Source organism: Epinephelus lanceolatus, chromosome 13, assembly GCF_041903045.1.
Source record: "Epinephelus lanceolatus isolate andai-2023 chromosome 13, ASM4190304v1, whole genome shotgun sequence".
NCBI classification, from domain to species: domain Eukaryota; kingdom Metazoa; phylum Chordata; class Actinopteri; order Perciformes; family Serranidae; genus Epinephelus; species Epinephelus lanceolatus.
This window is the reverse complement of record NC_135746.1, coordinates 16,510,053-16,533,283: the sequence shown is the minus strand read 5'-3', so window position 1 is coordinate 16,533,283 and position 23,231 is coordinate 16,510,053. Positions and strand designations below refer to the sequence as shown.

General features: G+C 42.4%; 1 protein-coding gene across 1 annotated transcript; it reads right to left on the bottom strand.

The window, feature by feature from the left end:
- Positions 1–1,236: 1,236 nt before the first annotated feature.
- On the bottom strand, positions 1,237–22,916 carry LOC117270489 (adenylate cyclase type 8). The gene is made up of 21 exons (XM_033648124.2): positions 22,630–22,916; positions 19,512–19,729; positions 16,336–17,079; positions 15,669–15,818; positions 14,010–14,140; positions 13,717–13,828; positions 13,485–13,612; positions 13,170–13,328; positions 10,925–11,159; positions 10,664–10,834; positions 10,477–10,577; positions 8,210–8,411; positions 7,743–7,835; positions 7,461–7,621; positions 6,999–7,080; positions 6,643–6,801; positions 6,016–6,162; positions 4,579–4,671; positions 4,328–4,442; positions 3,739–3,941; positions 1,237–2,435 (listed from the first exon to the last, which is right to left on the bottom strand). The coding sequence occupies exons 2-21, from the start codon at positions 19,689–19,691 to the stop codon at positions 2,220–2,222; spliced, it is 3,582 nt and encodes a 1,193-aa protein (XP_033504015.1). The 5' UTR covers positions 19,692–19,729; positions 22,630–22,916; the 3' UTR covers positions 1,237–2,219.
- Positions 22,917–23,231: the final 315 nt, after the last annotated feature.

Here is a 23,231-nt window from a genome sequence, read left to right as displayed (position 1 = left end):
AAACTTATCAAAAATTATGTAACTTAATGTATCTTAAAATAATGAGAAACCATACTAAGTCATTTTTGAGATACTAAGTGTGACCAGAGGGTGAGGACTGGGACCATTTTTACCAATTTGACAGTTTCCAAGAAGTAACAATAATGTTCATTAAATATATGAACATTATTAGCCCTCCCCCCTGGCTAATAGCTCTTAACTTACACAGCCATATTTTTTGTGTGTTCAGGTTTTAGCTTCTCCCAGGACTGTCACATAAGTTGTTCTGGTTGCTGTCTACCAAGCCTGGGGAAGACCCACTCAGTCCGATGCACAATTACACACACACACACACACACACACACACAGAAATGGAAGACTAACTGCTGTAGAATGAGTGAAAGAACAGACAGCTACTTGTCAGAGACAGCAAACCAGCTCAGTGACATGGCCAAACACAAGTATGACCCTGAATATATTAGACTGTGTGGACCTTGAACTGCTGACTAAGGAGAAATCTGGACCCCAGGGCTGGACCAGTTGGGAACCACTGACTCAGTTAATGGATTCGTCAATATTAATTAATATTTATACACTTCTTACATTTTTTAGGAAAATATGTATACACAAAATTACTTGATAATATCTCCGGGAAGTCCAATAGATAGGTTTGTCATCCTTGAGGCTGGTCCTACCCCGAAGTCGTCGAAATCTGGCACTTAGGCAGTGACTTGCGGCATCAAACACTGACGAAGAAAGCCGTCCTTTAAAGTCGGCATGATACGTGACAGTGCTCGGCAGTGTCAGGGGGAAACACGACAGGACAAGAATGACAGTTAAAACGGCGAAAGTCCAAGTAGGGTGGGTAGAACTGGTGGTCCACCAGACACCAACTTTCACCCAGGAGAGCAGTGTATGTGTCCCGTAAAATTATAAAGCCAAACCCTGTTCTTTTTCTCCTAAACCCAACCACATAATTTTGTTGCCTAAACCCAACCATGTGTTTTTGTTGCCTAAACCCAACCATGTGCGTTAGTTGTTGGAGGAAAAACTGTACTGACGTAGTGCTTTTATTTTGAAAGAGACTGTATGTAATCGCTAAGTTTCCTGTGAAAATGGAAGTGTATTTTGAAAGAAGACAATGCATGTTACAAGCAGAACTTGACACAGTGTCAAAGTCCTTGACCAAATGTGATATGTGACGAGGTCGGAGTGAGAATGTGTTGCATCCTTCAGCTAAAACATAAAGACACATAATTATTTGTAGTAACAAGTTTTTATTTTTTATTACAGTGACAATATGAATCCAGCCTACAATATAACATATCATTACATCAATATTACATAAATAACGACATCCTGTGTCATTTGTTTTCAGTATACAAGATGAGGAGTGACATGTGGAGTGGTTTTGGCATTAAGCTTGGTTCAACAGATCACCTCTTTGTTAGTTTCACTGCCATGTTGTAAATATATTTGTAGTCAAGTAATGGAAGTAGGAGCAAAAGCGAACTGAGGCAAAACAGATTTGGCTATGACGTGATTCAGATGTTAGTGACATGAAAGCGGAGAGCTAAACACAGAAGAAAAGTACAGTATAACATGAAAACGAGCACCATCCATTCATGAATAATGGGACTTAGGATAACTGTAGCTTTCTTGGATGTGATGTGTCGACTGATGATACAAAATACACAGAGAAATAGTGAGAGTGATACAAGATAACAGTAAAAAAAAACTCTAATCAGCATTGTACAGGCCATTGGAGAGTCTGTGAGAGGTTGATCTGGTTGTTCTGAGGTATTTTGGCTTAGAGGTCTGACGATTTGCCGAAGCGTCCTCACAGCAAAAGGGAAAAGACATGTTGGCTTTTGTTGATTTTGTATAAACAAACTTCAAAATGCTAAATACTGCTTATAACGTGTGGATATGGCAATAAAAAAACAGAAAGCAGCACTGCATTCAGAGCTTCAGCCTTCAAAGAATCAGCTCGTAGATGAGTTCATTATCATCAGCCCCAAACCTCCGGATGACAGGAGAGTAGAGGAGGACACAGTCGAGGAGGAGACAGGAACAAAGGCTCTGGTAGGATCTGGATCCTGTGGCAGCTACACCTCTTCTCCGTTTGTGCAGCTGATTTATATATGGCAAAGTATGAAGCAAACAAAACTGTTAACCAGTAACAAACAATATGGCTGCGCTGCGTCCTCCTCCTCCACCTGCTGACTCTAAGTGTCCCCTCAGCACTGAAGGGTGCGGGGAGCCAGACTGAACCCCCCGTTTGTCTCTCTCATCTTTTCCTTGTGTCTGGCCTGGACGAGACCAAACACTACTCCTGCGAGCGTCATGCGTCCTGCTGTCCGCCCCCCCAGGTGACCATCTGTTCCAAGGTTGGCCTTCTTGCTGCGCATGGTGCTGATGAAATAGGTGCGGACTTTGCCTTGGCACTCGCTCACCTGCAACGACAGCAGCGGTCACAGAGTGTGGTAATCCTTTTCTCAAGGACCCCTTAAGAACTTTACTGCCGGGAACTCTTTACAAACATGGTTACAATGCATTCATATCCACACATTTCATGCACTAATGCTCCTTTCTGAACAGCAATGCCACTCATTCATCTGTATGTTGCTTCTTTTCACCAGTAGATGTCCCCGTTGTTTCAGTTGTCCTCTTGTGCCAAGGTTTCTGATCCTGAGAACAGTGGTGTAGTGGAGGGTGTGTGCAAGTATAAGGAGTATACACACTTCTTTTTCTGGCCATTAACTGTATACTATCAGCCATAAAGCCACTGGAATATATAGGTGAGTATACCCACTTCCTCCCCAGTAACCTACCCAAAAACTCAAAAGCAATGTCTCTTTCTGGAAATCATGACCTGATTACTCAAGATAATCCACAGACCTTGTTCTGAGTAGTTTCATTTAGGAACTATTTTCTCCCTCCATGGGGTGGCTGGGCTCAGCCTTAGAGATAGGGTAAGGAGCTCTGACATCCAGAGGGAGCTCGGAGTAGAGCCGCTGCTCCTTCACGTCAAAAGGGGTCAGTTGAGGTGGTTTGGGCATTTGATCAGGATGCCTCCTGGGTGCTTACTGTTAGAGGTGTTTCAGGCCCGTCCCACTGGTAGGAGGCCCCGGGGCAGACCCAGAACATGCTGGAGGAATTACATATCTCATCTGGCCTGGGAACGCCTTGGGTCCCCCAGGAGGAGCTGGAAGGCGTTGCTGAGGAGAGGGACGTCTGGGGTGCTTTGCTTGGCCTGCTGCCTCGCGACCCAGCCCCAGATAAGTGGACGAAAATGGATGGATGGATGGATAACTACACCTTTCAACTGTATCACTGCGCAGAAGGAAGTGTGCATCATGGATGAGAGGCTTGTGCTTGTGACAGCGCAAGATGTAAACACTGATGGCATCCTTCTTGGCTGAGGTGTAATGTTAGCTAGCTCAGTGGTGCTAGATGAGCTAGCAGTAGGCATGCATCCTTCTGTGCGGTGATACATGTAGTTTAGTAGAAAGAAAATAGTTCCTAAATGAAACTGAGTAATCGGAGTCATGATTTCTGGAACGAGACATTGCTGTTGAGTTTTTCAAATTTATTTTTTGGCGCTTTGAGCACCACAAGCCGAGTGCCATCTAGTTTCATTATATTCAAGAGAAGGCATCTCTATGGCAGATATCGTCAACACTCACACCAAAATAATCTAGACTGATAAATAGCACTACAGGTACGAGGAAACTACTACTGACAACAGCCGCTCACCCCCTTGACAAAGATTTCTCCACGCAGTTCCAAAACAAAACCCCATTCTGCCAGGATCTTGCGCGTGGCCTCAGGCACCTGGATGCGTCCACTCACTCCTGTGCTGTCCATACGACTGGCCAGATTCACTGTTGACCCCCAGATGTCATACTGAGGCTTGGTGGCACCGATCACCCCTGCCACCACCGGACCGTGGGCAATGCCTGTTTCAGTCCAACAAAGACAAGTAATTTACTTGAGACAAATAATTCATTAATACATCAAGAACTCAACCCGAGTGATGCTGAATTCACGAGCAAAACTTTTCACACATACTTCCTGAGTGAATGGAAAATTCAAAAACTGTAAATAGTAAGGTTTTTAGTAAGGTCAGTTTTTTGATTCTTCATTCACCCCGGAGGCATGCAAGAAAAACAAACTTTTGTTCACAAATTCAACGTAACACAGGGTGAGTAACTGATATACAAACGATCGTTTTGAGGTTGGAGTATTCCTTTAAATTTCTGGCACAAGAAGCCCTCGCGGAGAGCAGTTTATATCAACCTTCCATTGTTTATGTGTGTGGGAGGTGAGCCACTTAGCCACTTACCCACACGCAGCTGAAAGTTTTTGGCAGAGAGCCTGTTGATCTCTCTCAAGGTCTCTTGCATTGCCAACGCAAACAAAACCAGCTCGCTCAGGTGATTCCATTCATCCATAGATGCCTGTGAGAAAGACAGAGATAGATTAATAGTTAGAGGGAGAGAGGTGGCTTGATGGTGATATCAAAGTAGGTGTTGATGATGAAGAGGCAAAAAAAAAAAAAAAGAAAAAGGCAGAATGTGTAAGTCGATGTCTCACCTGTTTGTCTGGAGCTAAGCCAGAGGCTGCCATATAGCAGCTCCCAATGGTCTTGATCTTCTCCACATAGTGGAAGTACGACTCCTCCAACAACTTGTGGAATTTTTGGAGATAAAGAGATAAAATTATACATCAGTCACATACAGTGCATATGACCTGGATTAAAACCTACAGTCTATGCATTATTTATTCTTACAGGCAGAATACCACAAACATATACCACAGATATTTTAAAGATGAATTATAATAAATGTTTTTATTGCTCATGTACCCAGAAAGGTAATGTACATCTACGCTCACCAGCCACTTTATTAGGTACACTTTGCCACTAACAGGTTGGACCCCTTTTGCCTTCAGAACTGCCTTAATACTTTGTGGCATAGATTCAACAAGGTGCTGGAAACATGCCTCAGAGATTTCGGTCCATACTGACATGATAGCATCACACAGTTGCTGCAGATTTGTCAGCTGCACATCCATGATGTGAATCTCCCGTTCCACCACATCCCAAAGGTGCTCTATTGGATTGAGATGTGATGACTGTGGAGGCCATTGGAGTACAGTGAACTCATTGTCATGTTCAAGAAACCAGTTTGAGATGATCTGAGCTTTGTGACATGGTGCGTTATCCTGCTGGAAGTAGCCATCAGAAGATGGGTACACTGTGGTCATAAAGGGATGGACACGGTCAGCAACAATACTCAGGTAGGCTGTGGTGTTTAAACCATGCTCAGTTGGTACTAAGGGGCCCAAAGTGTGCCAAGAAAATATCCCCCCACACCATTACACCACCACCACCAGCCTGAACCGTTGATACAAGGCAGGATGGATCCATGACACCAAATTCTGACCCTACCATCTGAATGTGGCAGCAGAAATCCAGACTCATCAGACCAGGCAACGTTTTTCCAATCTTCTATTGTCCAGTTTTGGTGAGCCTGTGTGAATTGTAGCCTCAGTTTCCTGTTGTTAGCTGACAGGAGTGGCACCTGGTGTGGTCTTCTGCTGCTGTAGCCCATCTGCTTCAAGGTTGGACGTGTTGTTGGTTCAGAGATGGTCTTCTGCAGACCTTGGTTGTAACCAGTGGTCATTTGAGTTACTGTTGCCTTTCTATCATCTTGAACCAGTCCGGCCATTCTCCTCTGACCTCTGGCACCAACAAGGCATTTTCACCCAAAGAACTGCTGCTCACTGGATATTTTCTCTTTTTGGGACCATCCTCTGTAAACCCTAGAGATGGTTGTGTGTGAAAATCCCAGTAGATCAGCAGTTTCAGCAGGTCCTCTTGACCATGTCTACATGCCTAAATGCATTGAGTTGTTGCCACGTGTACAGGTGTACCGAGTAAAGTGGCCAGTGAGTGTATACTACTTTGCACAAATTACCCTTTAAAAGCAATACAATACTCTCCATATACATTTTAGGTCCCACACTCACCTCATCAAAACCAGCAATGATCTCATTCAGAAGTCGGAGGCAGTCCACTCCTTCATGTTTGATCTCTTTCTGCTCAAAGTACTCATTGAACCCAGCGATGGAGGCGAACATAACACCGACTTCATCGTAGGACTGGGAGTAAAGCTCCTGAAACGACAAATTGTGTCATGCACTTTCATTCTGAAAACCTCTTTGTGTGACTGCTATCTTGACTGATTTATTTAGTAGAAGATTTGGTTATCAATGCATAATGTTAGCTGTTTTTCCCAAAGTTAAGTTAATTACAATAAACTGCACAAACGTGCGATGGCAGTCAGTAAATATCACTTAAAACTTTTGGGTGTTCCCTAATTGGCTACAGATCCATCACCCTCCTTATAGCTCACCATCTCGAAGGGGTCTAATCGCCAAAGACTTTTCACATTTTCACATTCCATTCTCATGTGCATTTGTAATTAAATATTTTCTTTCCTATCCAAAAACATGTCTCTCCTGATTGAAATACACTTGTATTATTCTCCCTATACTATTATACTTGTCTGATAAGGGCAATAAAGGTTAAATAAGTTTAGGGTAACATGCAGGAAGAGGATGACACAATCAGAGGTAAGGTTGTGTCTTCTGCACCTCATCATTCTTGCTCCGGTCCAGAAAATGTCGCGCCACATGCATAGGCAAGATGTTGTGTAACAGACACTCGTTGTGTTCCCGCAATTCCCTCATGTCCTCCACTTCCTGTTGGGCCTGCAGACGCCACAGGAAGTCCAGTCTGGCAGTGGCCTCCCACTGGAAGGTAATAGACATATAAAACTATAAGAGATGTGTGCGATGTACTCCTTTATATATCAACTCTCTTTGGCAATGGACAGATTTGGTCTTAATAATTCAGCTTAGATGATGCGATAATTACAAATACAGTGAGCAAACTAAACTAAAACACATCAGAGTCACAACAGGGAAAACTTTGATGAGTTCAACAGTACCTGCCGTCCGTTGTAGAAGACAGCAACAATAAACATGGCCATTAGAAGGATGGAGATTCCTTTCCTTCTGACATAGTGAGACCTGTGCAGGAGTTAATTAAGAGAGGTGGAATATAGAGATGTTAATTAAGTTAAAATGAGGGAAGAGAAAAACATCCATCCATTTTCAACCGCTTATCTGAAGACCCATTCCCAGGCCAGATGAGATATGTAATCCCTCCAGCGTGTTCTGGGTCTGGGCCTCCTACCAGTGGGACAAGCCCAGAACACCTCTAACGGGAGGTGCCTAGGAGGCGTCCTGATCAGATGCCCGAACCACCTCAACTGACACCTTCCGATACAAAGGAACAGCAGCTCTACTCCGAGCAATCCACCATTTTCCAGCAGACAGAAAAAGAAAAGGAGAGAAAACAAAACCCTTAAAAAAGTAGTTGTCACTGATGATGTATACTTTGCCCTGACCTGTGCAGCATATCATGGCGTGTGAGCGTGAGGAAGGCCAGGTGGATGAGGTAGGAGTAAACAGCCACCGCCAGCAGCAACACTGCCAGCTTCAGCAGAGAGTTTAGACGCAGGAAGACGGCACAAGTCACCATGGCGATGACACTGCTCAATACAAAGACCTGAGGAGACGGAGGGAGTGAAGGAGAGGTCAGAGACACTGAAGAAGAAGTAAAAAATGGCTATGAGAAACATTTTAGTAGATGGATATAATGTTTTATTCATTAATGTTTTTTTTTTTACCTCAGGGTAAGTGCAGACGGTGAGTGCGCGTGAGGCTGCGTTGGTTCTGTCTATTACTTCAGCCTCCCCTGTGTCTGTGAGAATGCACCATACCTGCACACAAGCACAAACATCAGAATGAAACGGACACACACTTCTTATCCAGACATCTTAAAAATTCAAGCTTGATTTTGTATAATTTTGATATATTTGAATGCTGCCTGGAGCATAGTTTGTCATCTGAGCCATATGATATGGTGAATCATGCAAATAACAGGTGGAGATATAATAACAGTGTGGAACTGTATACATTAAACGTTCGTGTAATTACTTTGCCAGGTCCAGTTAAATGTGGAAATTCTCCACCTCCTCTAAAGCGCAGTCACAGCACAGTGGTATATAAAGGAGAGTTGTTGACAGGGATGATAAACTGTACCCATCCTTCATGTTTATATAAGTCTGGCCCTGTGTTGTTCATATACTCTCACCATGTCAGTAGAGACCAAGCCAAAGTTGATGACGATGGCGGTGAGGGTGAGGAGGTTGCGGGCGCTGTTGTTTTCATGGATCCAGCAGCAGAAGTGTTGCAGCATTGCAGGAGTGCACCTGAACTCTTCAGCCAGGGCCAGCAGCAGCAACAGCACGTAGACGAGCAGGAAGACTAAAAACTGGAGGATGGTTGGGAACAGCCTGTAGAGGAAGAGGATGGTAAAAGGAAGACGAAGGAAGTGACTAAAAACGTTAATCAAGCGTGGAATTAGCAAAGAGGAAGTGTCTGAAACATGCTCTGAAAAAGTATACATTTCTTTCTTGATACCACCTCCAAATTAAAAAAATGTAAATTCTATGCATAGTGACTTAATTGTTGCCTTGAATTCGTGATGAAAATTTTCTTTTTCTCATGTCTCCAGTAAAGAATCCAAAAATGGAGGAAGTCACAGGGGTCTGCGTTTAACAGCAGCAGCAAAACTATATCAAAACATCTCATACAACTCTCATACAACTCTTTTAGTATAATCCAAGTCTCATTGATGCTGTGGTATGCTCAGCACTTTTCAAGTGAAACTTATCTATGCTCTCTATAAAGCCAGACTCCATTGATGAAAACAGTCATTTTAACCCACTGAAAACAGGAACCACTTATCTACCACTGCCTCGGCCAGTTAGTTTAAATATATTATTGTGTGACTTTGGTGTTTTAAAGGGTTAGTTCTTATTTATCAAAGTCACACAATAACACAAACACACTAACTGATTGAGGCAGCTGTAGACCAGCAGCTCCCGTTTTCAGCAAATTAAAATGATTGTTTTTTGTCAATGGAGTCTGGCTTTGAAGAGAGCATTGATAAGTTTCACTTTAAATTGCGACGACAAAGTCTGGAATCAGTCAGTAAACATTGCAAGATGGCTACGGATGAACACCAGTTGTTTGAAACGGCTTTGGTAAAGGTAAAGGTAAAGTTCCACTGATTGTCACACACCTGAATGTGTGAAATTTGTTCTCCGCATTTGACCCATCCCCTGAGGGAGCGGTGAGCAGCAGCGGTGCCGCGCTCGGGAATCATGTGGTGATCTAACCCCCCAATTCCAACCCCTGATGCTGAGTGCCAAGCAGGGAGGCAATGGGTCCCATTTTTATAGTCTTTGGTATGACCCGGCCGGGGATCGACCCACGACCTCCCAGTCTCAGGGCGGACACTCTACCACAAGGCCACTGAGCTGGTACCACAAGGCCACTGAGCTGGCTTTGGCTGCTACAATGAACGAGTTAGACTTGGCTTTTTCTCTAAAAGAGGAACAGAAGACGGCGCTCGAATCTTTCCTTTGCAAGAAGGACGTTTTTGCTGTTTTGCCAACCAGATACGGCAAGAGTCTAATCTACCAGTTAGCTCCGCTGGTAGCTAAGCTCTGGATACGTCACCCCATGTATTGTTCTGATTGGTCGTAGTGTTATCCAGTTGCGTGCAGTGATATTTTCAAATACATGCTTGGTGCCGCCCCTCGAATTGGGCCATTTGCATTACTCATAGCCAGACCCTAAATCTTTCTAGATTTGGGTCTGGATTTCCAGGCTAGTTTTAAATGGTAAAATCTTAACAAAAATGCATGTGATTGGGAAGTTCTGAGCATACGACTGGATAAATGAGACTTGGATTAGACTAAAGGAGTGTGAGTTTGAAGAAAGATGTTTCGATGTAGTTTTAATGTTGTTAAACATGGTCGCCAATGACTTCAATCCATCAAGAATTTCCTCCCTCGGTCTTTCCATTCTTAATTAATCAGAGGCATGTGAGAAAAACAGAGTTTTATTCATGATTTCAACGTAACATGGGGTGAGAAATTAATACAGATATGATCATTTGGGGGGTTAAATATTTCTTTACAAAACAGTGAAGAAAACTTAAGTTAATTTTTGGTAGGGTTAAGCCAACATGAAAGCTAATATTTTCAGTTGGAAAAAGTTAAAATTATTATTGTTCAGTGCCTGAAATACTAAGTCTTCAGGACTCTTCAACGAAGAATTGAATTTCAAGCTACGACCCACAATCTATCTGCTGTCAAACAGAAAACACAACAGATCATCTTGTGCCATGTTCAAGTTTATTTTACGTTGTTTTGAAAATAGCACTGACCTTGCAAATATTAATTACAAACTTAAGCTTTAAATAAAAGGGCATTAATGAACCATTCAAATCTGATAAACCCGTAACATATCATTGAATTGTTAATGTATACAGTGTTAGTGTCTTCCCACCTGGGTGCAGGAATGAGGGCCTGGACAGCCATGACAAAGAGGAGCATGATGAAGGAGCAGACCAGGTTGGAGTTGAACATCTCATCTCTCATCTGGGAGAACTGGATGAACCAAAAGAAATCAAAGAATGATCAGCATCATTTACTCCCATCCTCCTTGCAAACACCGTCAGAGCCAGCACCCATACCTTGTCCTCGATGTGCTTGTCTTTGAACACCAGGGTCAGAGGAGTGATGTGCTCCCTGTGCATACGGTCACTGCTTCGAACCTCGATGGCGTGCTTGATGCGCTTATTGATCTCCTTGGAGGTGGAGTGCCAAATGTGGGGCAGCGAGCCATTTGTAAATGAGGCGAGGATCTGCAAGAAGAGAAAATTATAGTCTTTTACTGTTGAAGAATCTCAGACATGCCTGAAACCTTTTTCCACTTTTTGTATCGCTGCACCTACACTGTTCATGTCAATGGCGCTCCCAAAGGGCAGCTCTGGGTTCCAGGTTCGATTTGTTTTCTGGACTTTGGGGGGCTCGGCAGGATCAAGTTTATTCCTCTCCTCCTGAGCACAGATGAGGAAAGTGTCGATGTTGTGTTTGTGCAGAAACTCGTTCCTGTCACGGCCGTTACCAGCTTCTGTCTTGTAGGTGCCCTCTAGACAGTCCAGAGTCGCCCTCGAGATGTGGATGCGTCTGAATGAGAGACAACAGACGCAGAGAGAACTTTTGGTTATGTCCAAAGGAATTGCTCCTCAATCATAATACACCGCTGTATGTTTATTGTTTGTAAGCTTGGTTTTAATTAGTTAATTGATGCTATAAAAAGGGGTGTGACATCATGACTGACAGCAGAGATTGATTCACGATTGAGTTGGGCGGAAGCTCAATAATGGGCTCATTCCAATATCCTTCCTCAACTCCTCCATCCACTATCCTCAATCACTTGACTTAGAAATTGATTGACAACCTCCATCTTGATTCGTTAAATGCACTCGAAGGAGTCGAGGAGAGAGGAGACTTTGAGAGGAGCGGGAAGCGAGGATAAACGAGTGTAGCCTTCATCATTTACTGCCGCCGTCATCACAACTTCGACGCTTCATGTGACATTTCAGAAGAAAACATGTCTTATTTCTCTGAAGGCCTATTTCCTTGTGTCTTCTGTCCTCGTATCTCTCCCCTGTGTCTTATGAGACACGAGGAAGAGATGCAAGTGAGGAGATGTGGATGTGAGATCAGGTCTTGGGATGAACCAAATGTTTTCCTTGTTGGTTTTCTCCAAGAAGGTAATCTTTATCTACAGTCTATGGTTTAAACTCTTTTTGGGACAAAAAGGCAAGTGCAGATTTTAACTGAGAAAGCAAAGGCTTATTTATTCATACATTATCTGTAACTTCCCGGCCTGGTACAGGATCGCAGGAGGGCTGGAGCCAATCCCAGCTGACACTGGGCAAGAAGCGGGGTACACTCTGGACAGACTGCCAGACATAAAGACGGACAACCATTCACGCTAATATTCACACCTACGGACAATTTAGAGTCACCAATGAACCTGCATGTCTTTGGACTGTGGGAGGAAGCCAGAGAAAACCAATGCTGACACAGAGAGGACATGCAAACATCACACAGAAGGGCTCCAGCCAGCCAGCCTACTCTTAAGCAACAGCTAATCCCTGCAACACCATGTCTCCCAAGCAAAGGCTTATGCTAAGTATAAGTGTTTGTCGTACGTAGGGTGTGGAAATTTACATGGCACTTTAATTTCATTTAAGGCCATTTTGCTAAGTTGTTATAGTAGTCGTAAACGAGGCAGAGATCAAGGACACTATTTAAATAATCTATAGCCTGGTCTAAAGTCCATGGTGCATTTAGGTGTGTCCACCTCCACTTTTGCTTGTTAAACGGTGCATAATCGGGCCACAAAATAAGGCGCAAAGAGTGTATAATTAGTCATAGGTGTGTTTTGGGCATAATATGGCGGATCTGGCAAATTAGAGAAGCGAGTGGTTTTCTGCTGAGAGTAATGCAGAAGGAGTGTAATGTGACTGCAGCAAATACAGTGGGGGCATTTAAGCTACAAAACTAAAAACTGTGGTTAAAAGCTTGATGGGGAAAACAGAACTAAACTTTTAGTGTCTAAATTTATCAGTGAAGTTCTGCTGCTCATTCTGTTCAAATGCCCTCAGCGTCTCTCTCTTAATGGGGGAACTGGATAACAGCTCTTCAGCTCTACTCTGCTCTCTGCTATGGTCACATTTTACAGAATGTAATTAATATTCACCTCATTAATGATGTATTATTTCACCCACCCACGTCCCACCCCCATGTCCCTGCATGTGTAACAAGCAGAGTGTATGGGTGTTTGGAACCTGGCTATGTAGGCGCATCTTCTCATCAGAAAAATGTGTCTTTTAAATAGACGAATGCTGCACCATTCTGACTTTAGATCAGGTTTTTGTTGGTCAGTGGTGCAATCGCTTTCTGCTGCCTCAAAAGAGCAATGCACCAACTACGCACCTGAACCTTATTTTAAGATCTACACTCCCATGGGTGCACAGATGGGTGCAAGTATTTACAAAATGTGGGTGCAGGCTGTGACAGTGACAACTGCGTTTGTCTGAAACTATGACAACTGCACTGCAACCCAAATGTGTCACATCAAAGTGTTACCACTGTTCGCTGATGGCATAGACAGTGATCACTCACCCAGGTATGCCCCCGGCCTCCAGCATGTTGGCAATGCCCACGTCCCAGGACCAGACGTCAAACTGCCATTTCTGCAGGCCCAGCACGCCACACAGGACAGAGCCTGAGTGGATCCCGATCCTCATGTTCATGTCAAAGTTCAGGTGTTTCCGCACGTACCTGGTGTTGGTGGAGAGTAAAGGGACCACGTATTAGACTTATTAGTGACAGCTATTGTTCTTTCTGCATCTAAACAGACAATAGTGAAATCAAATGTGTTATTGTTTTGCAGGAGATGGTGTGATAACCCCTAAAGAACAGCAAAGTTAGACTGACTGTATGGTGTTGATCATAGCCAGGCCCAACTCGACACAATGGCGGGCATGTGCACGCTGTGGCTCTGGCACACCTGACACACAGTAGTAACAGTCTCCAAGTATCTTTATTCGCAGGCAGTGGTGCTCCTGTGATGAGGATGAGTCAGGACACCAGGGAAATGGAAAATTAATCATTTATAGAACAGAAAATATCTGTTATCTCAGATAAAAAAGAGAGCTCAATTTCTCACATCTGCCAGTCGGTCAAAGCGCCCAAAGAGCTCGTTGAGGGTTCGCACCAGATCCTGGGCCGACAGGTTCATGGACAACAGAGTGAAGCCCTTGATGTCTGCAAAAAGGATGCTGCAAAGAGGAGAGAGACAGTAGTAAAAGAAGTAGTGTGCTAACACATAACACATGCAAGTGGATTAAAAACCATCCCTGAGAAACGTATACCCTAAAATCCTCTGGTTTGAGTCTTGTAAACACTAACATGTTAACGCTGTGTGAGTGTGTGTGTGTGTGTGTGTGTGTGTGTGTGTACCTGACATCTTTGTACTGGTGGATATAGATCTTGTGAAACTCGTGAGGGTTGAGCTCATCTTCCAAACAGCTCATGTCAGCGATCATCTCCAAGGCAACAAAGCGAGGCAGGATCGACAGCACCAGACGCTCCTGTGTGGCACAATAATCACCTGTATTTGACAGTGTGTTGTATAACCACGATAATGCTTGTTCATACACAGGTCAGAAGATGCATATATTTAACCTTTAAATCAGGGGTGTCAAACTCATTTTAGTTCATGGGCCACATAAAGTGCACCAGCCCAGTAAAACCATTGTATAATAACTTTTCCCTTTCTTTTTTGTAAAGGAGTACGAGTACATTCTGAAAGTATCTATTAACAACCAGATGATGAGCAGCCTGAGATGTCTTCAAAAAATAAGTGCACTTTTAACCACATGTCCAAGTTTTTCCACACTCAGTCAGTCTACCACTCACTGTCATTACATGTGCATTTATCTGTTCATTTCCTGGTACAGATTCTTTTGAACTGAAGCTGCTGATTGACAATATTTTGCACAATGTTCAGTATCTTTAAACATGGCCACAGTAAGTATTCATTGTTATATCAGAGAACTGTATTCTGGTCAGGGTGGAAAAGCCTGTGAAGCAGAATTTTACATGAAGTACGCATTGTTTAACTTGCTCCTGAAACCTGCCACCTCTCAGTCTAGTCATCTAGTGGGCCAGATTGGACCCTTTGGTGGTCTGGTTCCAGCCTGTGTGCCGTATGTTTGACACCCCTGCCATAGACTGTACATAAAGATGAGCAACGCTTCCCCAGTTTCTCCCACTGTACAAAAATGAGGGCAGAATATCCTGGATATAAGGCAGCTGGGAGAATTTTTCCTCAATGTCAATTTCTCCCGCTACATCGACAATGGTATTGAACATCAACATTTTTCAAGGTATTGTATCCAAGTTAGAAATTACATTTTTTGTGACAATACTACACAAAATGCCCCTGTCTTCATGTTTATACGTCTTTATTTAACCTTATTTAACCAGAAATACCTCTTGAAATAAAAAAAAAACCCTTTTCAAGAGTGTCCTGACCAAGACAGGCAGCAACTTAAGTTACAGACAACATAGAGCAAAAATACAGAATACAAATGTAAAGCTCTAAAACAAGCAATAGGAAACACAAAGTAAGATTACTACAAAGAAAAGCCAAAAAGTATTATAACGTACACTAGAAGTCAACCGTAAAAATGCAAAAAAGGGCAGCTACACATGATTACAAAGACCAGCTAAGATACACTGTGACACTGGTATATAGAAGACTGTGTACAAAAATCCTGCAACGGTGCTTTGAAACGGCCGAGAGGAACCAAAGAGAGCAACTTTAAGTCCTTCTGCACAAGATTCCACATATAAAGAGCTGCATACATAAATGCTGACTTGCCAAACTCTGTATGTGCTCTCAGTACAGACAATAAAACATGTTCTGAGAACACAGAGCATAGCCATTTTCAATTTTTTGCTTAATGTACACACGTAAGTATGCTGGAAGTAGGCCAAGAATAGCTTTGGAAACAAGAGAATGCCAATGAAAAAGTCCACAAAATTGTAAAGAGCCCCATGGTACACAAAATCCTCCCAGTCTAACCTATAGCACAATAGCATCAGTCACTGTACCTGTCTCTGGTTCTCTTGCTCGAGTTTAAGGCGACCCTCAATGCAGCGCCGCGTCTCCAGGAAGACCTGTCTCTGGGCGTGGTCTGTCAGGTAGTGGATGAACAAGCCAGCTGTGTTCATACCCAGGTACAACAGGGCTTTGGCAAACACCTACAGCCAAGGGAGAGAGATTTAATTCAGTTTAACCAGGAAAACTCCAATGCATGTGGACTAAGAAGAGAATAAGTAGTGGGAAATAGGGTCCTCTTCTTCTTCTTCTTTTAATAAAGTTGAGAGATGTCAGAGAAAAACATATGTTTCGTAGGTTTGTGGACAATATCTAGGGCTGGAAGTGGACAAATAATTGTGAAACTAAGGAGAAAGCTGTTGCCACTGATGGATATCAAATATAAGCTTCGCTAGATGCATTATATGAATAAAACATGGCTTGTTCTGCACAATGGACCTGTTCACTTAAGAGAGAAAAATGAAAAGATTTGAGAGTTGGGAAAAGCATAGACAGACATTACGTCATCAGTTTTATTAAGCATTAATCAGTGCAACAGAGTACCCCTAGTTTATTAGGATCTGGCACACAAAACTAGGCATATAAATACACATAACTTAGCTCTGAGGAATAATATTGTTATTTAATAAAGAAACACTGTTGGTTTAATCAATCTCTCACCTTTCTCAAAATCACGGCATCATTGTAGTGGCGCACTACCTCCACCATGAGGTGCAGTACTGAGGTGAGGGTGCCGGTGCAGATGGCCCACAGTAGAGGTAATGGCAGCAGCGTGTATGTGGCGAACAGTGTGAACAAAACATACCACGATGGATCTTTTTCCAGTCCGTACACCAGTCCTCCCAGCACCTGTGTGGTCTGAGACAGCCAGCTAGCTAGGCCGGCGTAGTGAAGCCACCGCGGTGACATGGAGTCTTTGCAGGTTAACACCAGGATGCACAGCGCGATAGCTAACACCATGAAAATGCCTGTCAGGCAGCCACGCACAGTGTCTGTGACAGTGTCAGGGGCCAGAGCCAGGTACAGAACCAACACGTGTAGCTTGGCTACTGCATCGATTACATTAGTGAAGGCTAGAGAGTTGCGTCTCTGGTGGGAGTAGTGTTGCTGGTAGAGTTTCTCCAAATCACGAGACTTGAAGGTGTGCCTCAGGGTGGGGATGTAGACTCCACGAATTGAGTGGCCCCAGTGCAGAAAGAAGTCAGCATCGCTGGCGTATTCATTACAAGATGCCCTGGCACTGTTGCATGTGCTGGTGGAGCCACGGGAATGGGTAGGGTGCACTCTGAATGTCGAGGAGCGGCGTTTTGTGACCCCACGTGAGGCCTTGTTGCGGATTTGTCTGTTGATCTCTTCCATGTAGGCATCCGTCACACAGATTTTTCTTGCAGGCTCCACACCCACCTGTCAAACATGACAGAAAATCAGATGTGTTTCCTTAAACATCAGGAACTTTTTTCATTCTTTTAGCCAAACTTACCATCACGTTAAGTGACAAATAGGTTGTAATGGTCCAGAAATCACTTCTTGTTGGAAAGCAAACTAATCATGGCCACAAACTAATTCTGAAACACTAATGCTTCAGCGACATCTTCAACCTAGCAGCACAGAAGTTCGATACAATCAGCACAGTTTCAAGGTGGGCACACAAGATTAGTGTTACCAGTTCAGTATCTGACCAAATGTCTTCTCTTCTGCTCCTGATTTATGGTGTTGAGTAATGGCCAGAAAAGTGTTTTTGCAGAGGGTATGATGTCACAATGAAGCTGACATGTGACCTTTTGAATATAGAATTTCAACACTTCATCATTTTACCCTTTGATTTTGTGAAATTTCATCGTAATTAGCGTATGAATTCACAAGCTATAGTTCTAGGTCATCCTTGAGTCTAAGCCGTTAAGTCTCAAGTGTTCTTGAGATATTGCCGTCATGAGAATGGGATGGATGGAAAGATAGATGGACCAAAAACCTGTAAACATATGCCTCTGGACACGGCTTTCACCAGCAGAGATATAAAAACTGCAGTCCCTCAGTTGAGGCTGGCTCCAAAAATGAGTCAATCTCCATAGATTCCCATGTTAAAACCCAGCTGTACAGCATATACAGTATAGAACGCCCTAAGAATAAGTCCTAAAAAATGTAAATGAGTTAGCATTTTTGCCCTCCTGGTTCCCTTGTCTCAAAATCTTTAAGGGTTTTTGCATGTGTTTTTGGTGCCTTTGGATGTCTGAAAAAAGGTCTGTGGTTAACACAAGCTTAAGAGACTTTCACGTAATGTTCTACGACACAAAATTCCACCAGTAAATACCCCCTCATGAACTCTGAAGCTCCTGTGTCTTAAAAAAGGCGGTTGCTAACCAGTTTAGTCTTGTTATGGTGGCGACGTAAGGTAATAAGACCATGGTGTATAGTTCATTTATAGCCTAACGTTAGCTTTCTACTTCTGGTGATTGCATTGGCTTCAATTTCATTTGCGAAGATTACCTTGCTGAACAAAAGGTTTAAGTATCATTAATGTTTGTCACAAAACTTATTTCTGCATTAATCCAAAAAAAAGACAGAAAAATAGCATTGGGCTTTTTGACAAGGGAACCAATGTGATGCTAACTACCGCATCAGCCTACAGAAAAACATCATTCCTGGGGCATCCTATAAACACATTTAAAACCTGGTGAGAAAAAAAAAAGTTATGGTCTCCATGGCAAATTTTCTCATTCATGACAACTGGGGGTGAAATTTTAAATAACTTAAAGTTCTGCATAATTAAGGGTATGATGGCTTTGAGTGACAGGTGGGTGCCGTTTGTTGGCAAGTCACTACCACAGTGACAGTGCTGGTTAAGTATCGTAACCCTGGTGTAACCCTAGATTCACAGAATACAGACGTATAGCTGCAGCTGTAGCTTTCACTATTTCGGTGTGTTTTCAGTTGATTAAATTTAATTGTAACATTTCGGTCACCTAAAAAAAGTCTTGTTCAGCATTTAGTTGTATTATCTTGGAATCAGATGTTCAGTTTTAGTACACTTTGGTTTAACTGTTTTGATTGTTTTCGCTAGCAAAAATTAGCATTATAGCAGTTAACCATAGACTATAAATGCACCATGCTAACCAAGCTAGCAGCTAGCTAAAGGGTTAGCTCCACCCTCTTGTCCAAATACGGTCACTTCCCATCAATTCTGGCTCCAAAATTCCAAGATGGAAACAGTCTAAATGCCAAACTTGAGGCTTCAAAATGGGATTCCACAAACCAATGGGTGACGTCATGGTGGCCATGGTGTTATTTTGAATACAGTCTATGGCTCAGACCCTTTAAAGGGTTGTTTCACCAGAATTACAATATACTTACATTATTGTCTTACCTACCCAAGTGGTATCTATGTAGTTCTGTTTTTCTGCTTATCTGCCTGATTTCAGCCACCACGTCAATACAAATTAAGCAAATAAAATTAAATGTTTGGCTCTCACAGTATTAACAAATTACACTTTTAACACTGTAAGTGAGAAGGTACCTGCTTCTTTTTGTAGTTCTATGGGTGAACTTGCCCTTTAAAGTATTTGTTAAATGATTTGGGTCATCTGGACTCACTCAGAAGAGGCCCAATGATTCATGTTCATGATGTTGATACAGACATCAAACACAAGTTTAAATCTGGTTGAATTTTCTTTGTTATGCGTAAAACGAGGCTGCAGTTCAGAGGATATCGGGTCTGTTCCACTACACACAGCCCTCATAAATTTTAGGGGGAATATAGAATAACAGAAAATAAACCAGAACAAACAACAGTTCCATCTGGAGGCAGTAAATCCACTACTGACTGTGGGATAGTAAATCACCTGGGCGCTGAGCTCCTGCTGGATAATGATGTGTTTTACTGCGTTCTGCCACAGCATCTTTTTCCGCCGCAGCCCGGGGGACAGGGTTGCGGTCAGGCAGGTCGGCTCACGCAGCTCCATAGGGGAGACCTGTGTCGTTTCGGAGAAGGTCACCATGGTGATGAGTTTAGCTGACCTCATCTGTTGGTCTCAGATCATGAGAAGGCAGCAGCACGGAGCTGGAGGAGTGACATCGATGAGGGTGAGAAAAAAAAGATGGTGATACTGTAAGTGAGGACTCAGACTTGCTTTTCTCACAGCATAATTTAAAGGGGTACTCCAACAGTTTTATACGATTAGTTCAATAAAGTCATGTTTAGTGCTACTCGGCTTGTGAAAACAACTGCATAATGACTTCTGTGGCTCTGGGGGAACCTTGTCACTGATATGTAACATGAAACTGCTTTGTACAGTGTTTTTACTTATTTAAATCATTGGGTCTGTTTGTTTTGGAGATGAAGAGACCTGACTTCCAGTGAAAACCTTCTGAAAATATGGATTAGAGAAAACAGGTGAGCACACAGGTGCTGTGCTAATAACTTGTTTATGGCATGCCAAACAGCATGGGAGAAACACTAATGTGAAACTGTTTTACTCAGTGTTTTTACCGATTTTTATCACGGGGATCATTTGTTTTGGAGAGGAAGAGGTCTCTGCGGATAATTCAGCTTTCAGTAAAAAAACTCCTGAATAATGAACATTAAAGAAATTCTAACTGTAAAAAGCTCCTCACTGCTAGATGCCACTAAGGCAGAATTTATACTTCTGCATTGAATAAACGCTGTACCCTACACCATGGCCTGATGCGCACTTCCCTAGAAATGTAACTACACGTTGCAGCAAAGCAGACCTCCTGTCTATTTCTGTAAGCTGAAACCATTTCCCTCAGTGGAAACAAAGCTTTTATTTACTTTAATTTCACAGATAAGAAACAATAAATTGTGAAGACAATAAATAATAAGACAAAAATAGCATTTTAAGTCTTGTATGTGATTTATCCTGGCTTCATATGAGCAGAGGAAATCTCTGCTATTCGCTAGGCTAATTTATACAATGGACAATGCCATAGGCTTGTGCTAATAACGTTAGCATGTTATATTTATTTGGAAAACGTGTTTATTATGAGACAGTTGTTTTGATGGTGAATCTTGTGAGTTGTAGAATTTTGTGTCGTTACCTTTGTTAAATGTTGCTTTTGTCCCTGGCTTCATATGAGTAGAGAGAAGTCCACTGGCCGCTAGGCTACAGTTTAAATGCCGTAGGCTTGTGCTAAAACATTAGCATGTTGTATTTGTGGTGAAAATGTGTTTAGTATAAGACAGTTGTTTTGTTAGTGAACCTTGTGGGTTGTATTAGAGCTGAATTTTGTACCTTTACCTTTGCTGTGTTGCTGTCTGTTGTCCCTGGCTTCATGTGAGCAGAGGAAATGTCCACTCATTGCCAGGCTAATTTATACAATGTAAAATGCCACAGGCTTGTGCTAATAACGTTAGCATGTTTTATTTGTTTGGAAAACGTGTTTAGTATAAGACAGCAATTATGTCAGTGAACCTTGTGAGTTGTAATGGAGCCAAATTATGCACCTTTACCTTTGATTTAAATGTTACTGTTGTCCCTGGTTTCATATGAGTAGAGGAAAAGTCTGCTAGCCGCTAGGCTAATTTATACAATGTAAAATGCCATAGGCTTGTGCTAAAAACATTAGCATGTTATATTTGTGGGAAAAATATGTCCCGATAAAGACAAGTGTTTGTCTGTGAATGCTGCGAGTTATAGTGAAGCTGATTTATGTACTTGTGTTTGAAATTGTTGCTATTAAACCATGTTTAATGTGTGTTTAATGTGTGTTTTGAATCAACTCAACTTTATACAATTCACAGAGACCCAACGGCTGACTGCCACATGTGTAGGCTACAGCGTAGGGTCTGCTGCGTATAAAACCCCCTTACACACTTTTCCTGTGAAAATCCTTACTTCTGTATATCATGGATCATCCTTGGTGTAAAGTATGCCCAGTTTAATTCAGTTCACTTTGCAGAATATATCTATATATTTATTTTAAGCCATCTTTCCAGCAAAATACATTTCTATGTTACATTTAAGATTTAGGCTATAACCCTAAATGCTGTTCGTTTCTTTCTTAATGATAGCTGGTTTGTGATATCAGTTTATCCACCTTATTTACCACTGCACTATCTCTACATCTTCCACACCATCACTATTTACTGTACAGTGATTCTGATAGCCAAATCAGGAGACGGCTGTTTTGTGATTGAATACACAGCAACTGATTTTATGATCTACCACTCAGGCCACACAGGACATGTGTCTAATAAATGTGCCCATACCTTATAAAAAGAATCTTATCAAAGCATCTTTCATGTTCAAACCCTTTTTAAATATTCAGATTCGTATGGACAGATCTTGTTGTGCCGCACACATTCAGCATGTTGGACAGAGCCGCCTGGCCGTCTCCACATGTTGACACAGTGTGTGCCAGAAGAAAGGCAGCTTTCCAACAAATTATCGGGTGGCCAGATTTAGATTAGATTTAGACCTGAGCTGGTTAATGCTCAGGAGTTAAACTCCTCCAGGTCCTTCTGGCTCTACATGCTGCTGTCCCGCCCACATACAGTCCACTGTCAGCAGTCTGATGTCTGATTGTCACCATGTATCCACACTGAGCAGACTGGATATGACAAAACACTTCATATTAGATGAGTTGCATTTTTAATTAAGGCAGTCGTTGTGGCCGGTGAAAATATTCACTCTGTGAGTTAATGCTATAAGATGGCAGTGTTTTATTTTATCAATCACTTGTGGAAAGATCACTTATTACTCTAAATTTAAAATAAAATACAGGCCTATTTATTAGCTTTTAATACATGCGCTATTTGAATTTAGGCTCCCTGTATGATAGTCTACACCTGCTCTGGTGACGTAAGAGTTGCGTAGAAGCAGTGTAGAGAGTTCTGGTACAACTTCACATACTTTCCAAGTGTATAAAGAAAGGAAAAGCCAGCAACACTTGTAGGATAAGGAACAACTTCATTGTCAAAATAATGCAGTCGCAACTTACCTGTATTGTTTCACATATTGTGTATCCTCTCCTCATGTCCAGCATTTGCCGTAGAATATATTTGTCCAGCCTGACATAATCCACTTGTGCTGATTCCATCGCACGGGAATTGTATGCAGATCTGAAAATTAAGGCATAATCCATGAGAGGGGAAAAACTTGAAGTAGTCCGTGCTATGATAAAGTGTCCAAGACGGATGTAGAGGGAGGAGATAAAGATCCAGCCAAGATATGTGGAGCTGTTCTGGCAAGATTGTAGGTCACCACCTGGACTGTTTTGAACTGAAGTCAACAACTGCCACAAAGCAAAGCTGCAGGAGTGAGGAGTGCAAAGAGGATTAGTTAGTCAGCAGCCACTCTCACTGGCCTGCAAAGCTGAGATTGTTGGCACCAAGACAACGCCAAGATGAACGCAATACTCCCAACCTTTGGCCGAGTCAACCAAATCTTTTACAAGCCGAGTTGACATTTTAATTAAATAGCATTACGATCAGTGCTTTTTGAAACGCTCTCTCCTTTATAGTGTAAACATTTTTCTTTTTCATTCACTCTACTTCGTTGTCTTTGTGCTTTTGGTTATGGCAGTATGTGCACAGCCCAGTC

Excerpts from the sequence above, each read along its gene's own strand:
- LOC117270489 (XM_033648124.2), bottom strand. The coding sequence starts at position 19,691 with ATGAGGTCAGCTAAACTCATCACCATGGTGACCTTCTCCGAAACGACA. Across the intron at positions 10,835-10,924 it reads GCGCCATTGACATGAACAGT|ATCCTCGCCTCATTTACAAA; the intron begins GTAGGTGCAGCG and ends CTCTTCTTGCAG. Across the intron at positions 6,163-6,642 it reads ACCGGAGCAAGAATGATGAG|GAGCTTTACTCCCAGTCCTA; the intron begins GTGCAGAAGACA and ends TTGTCGTTTCAG.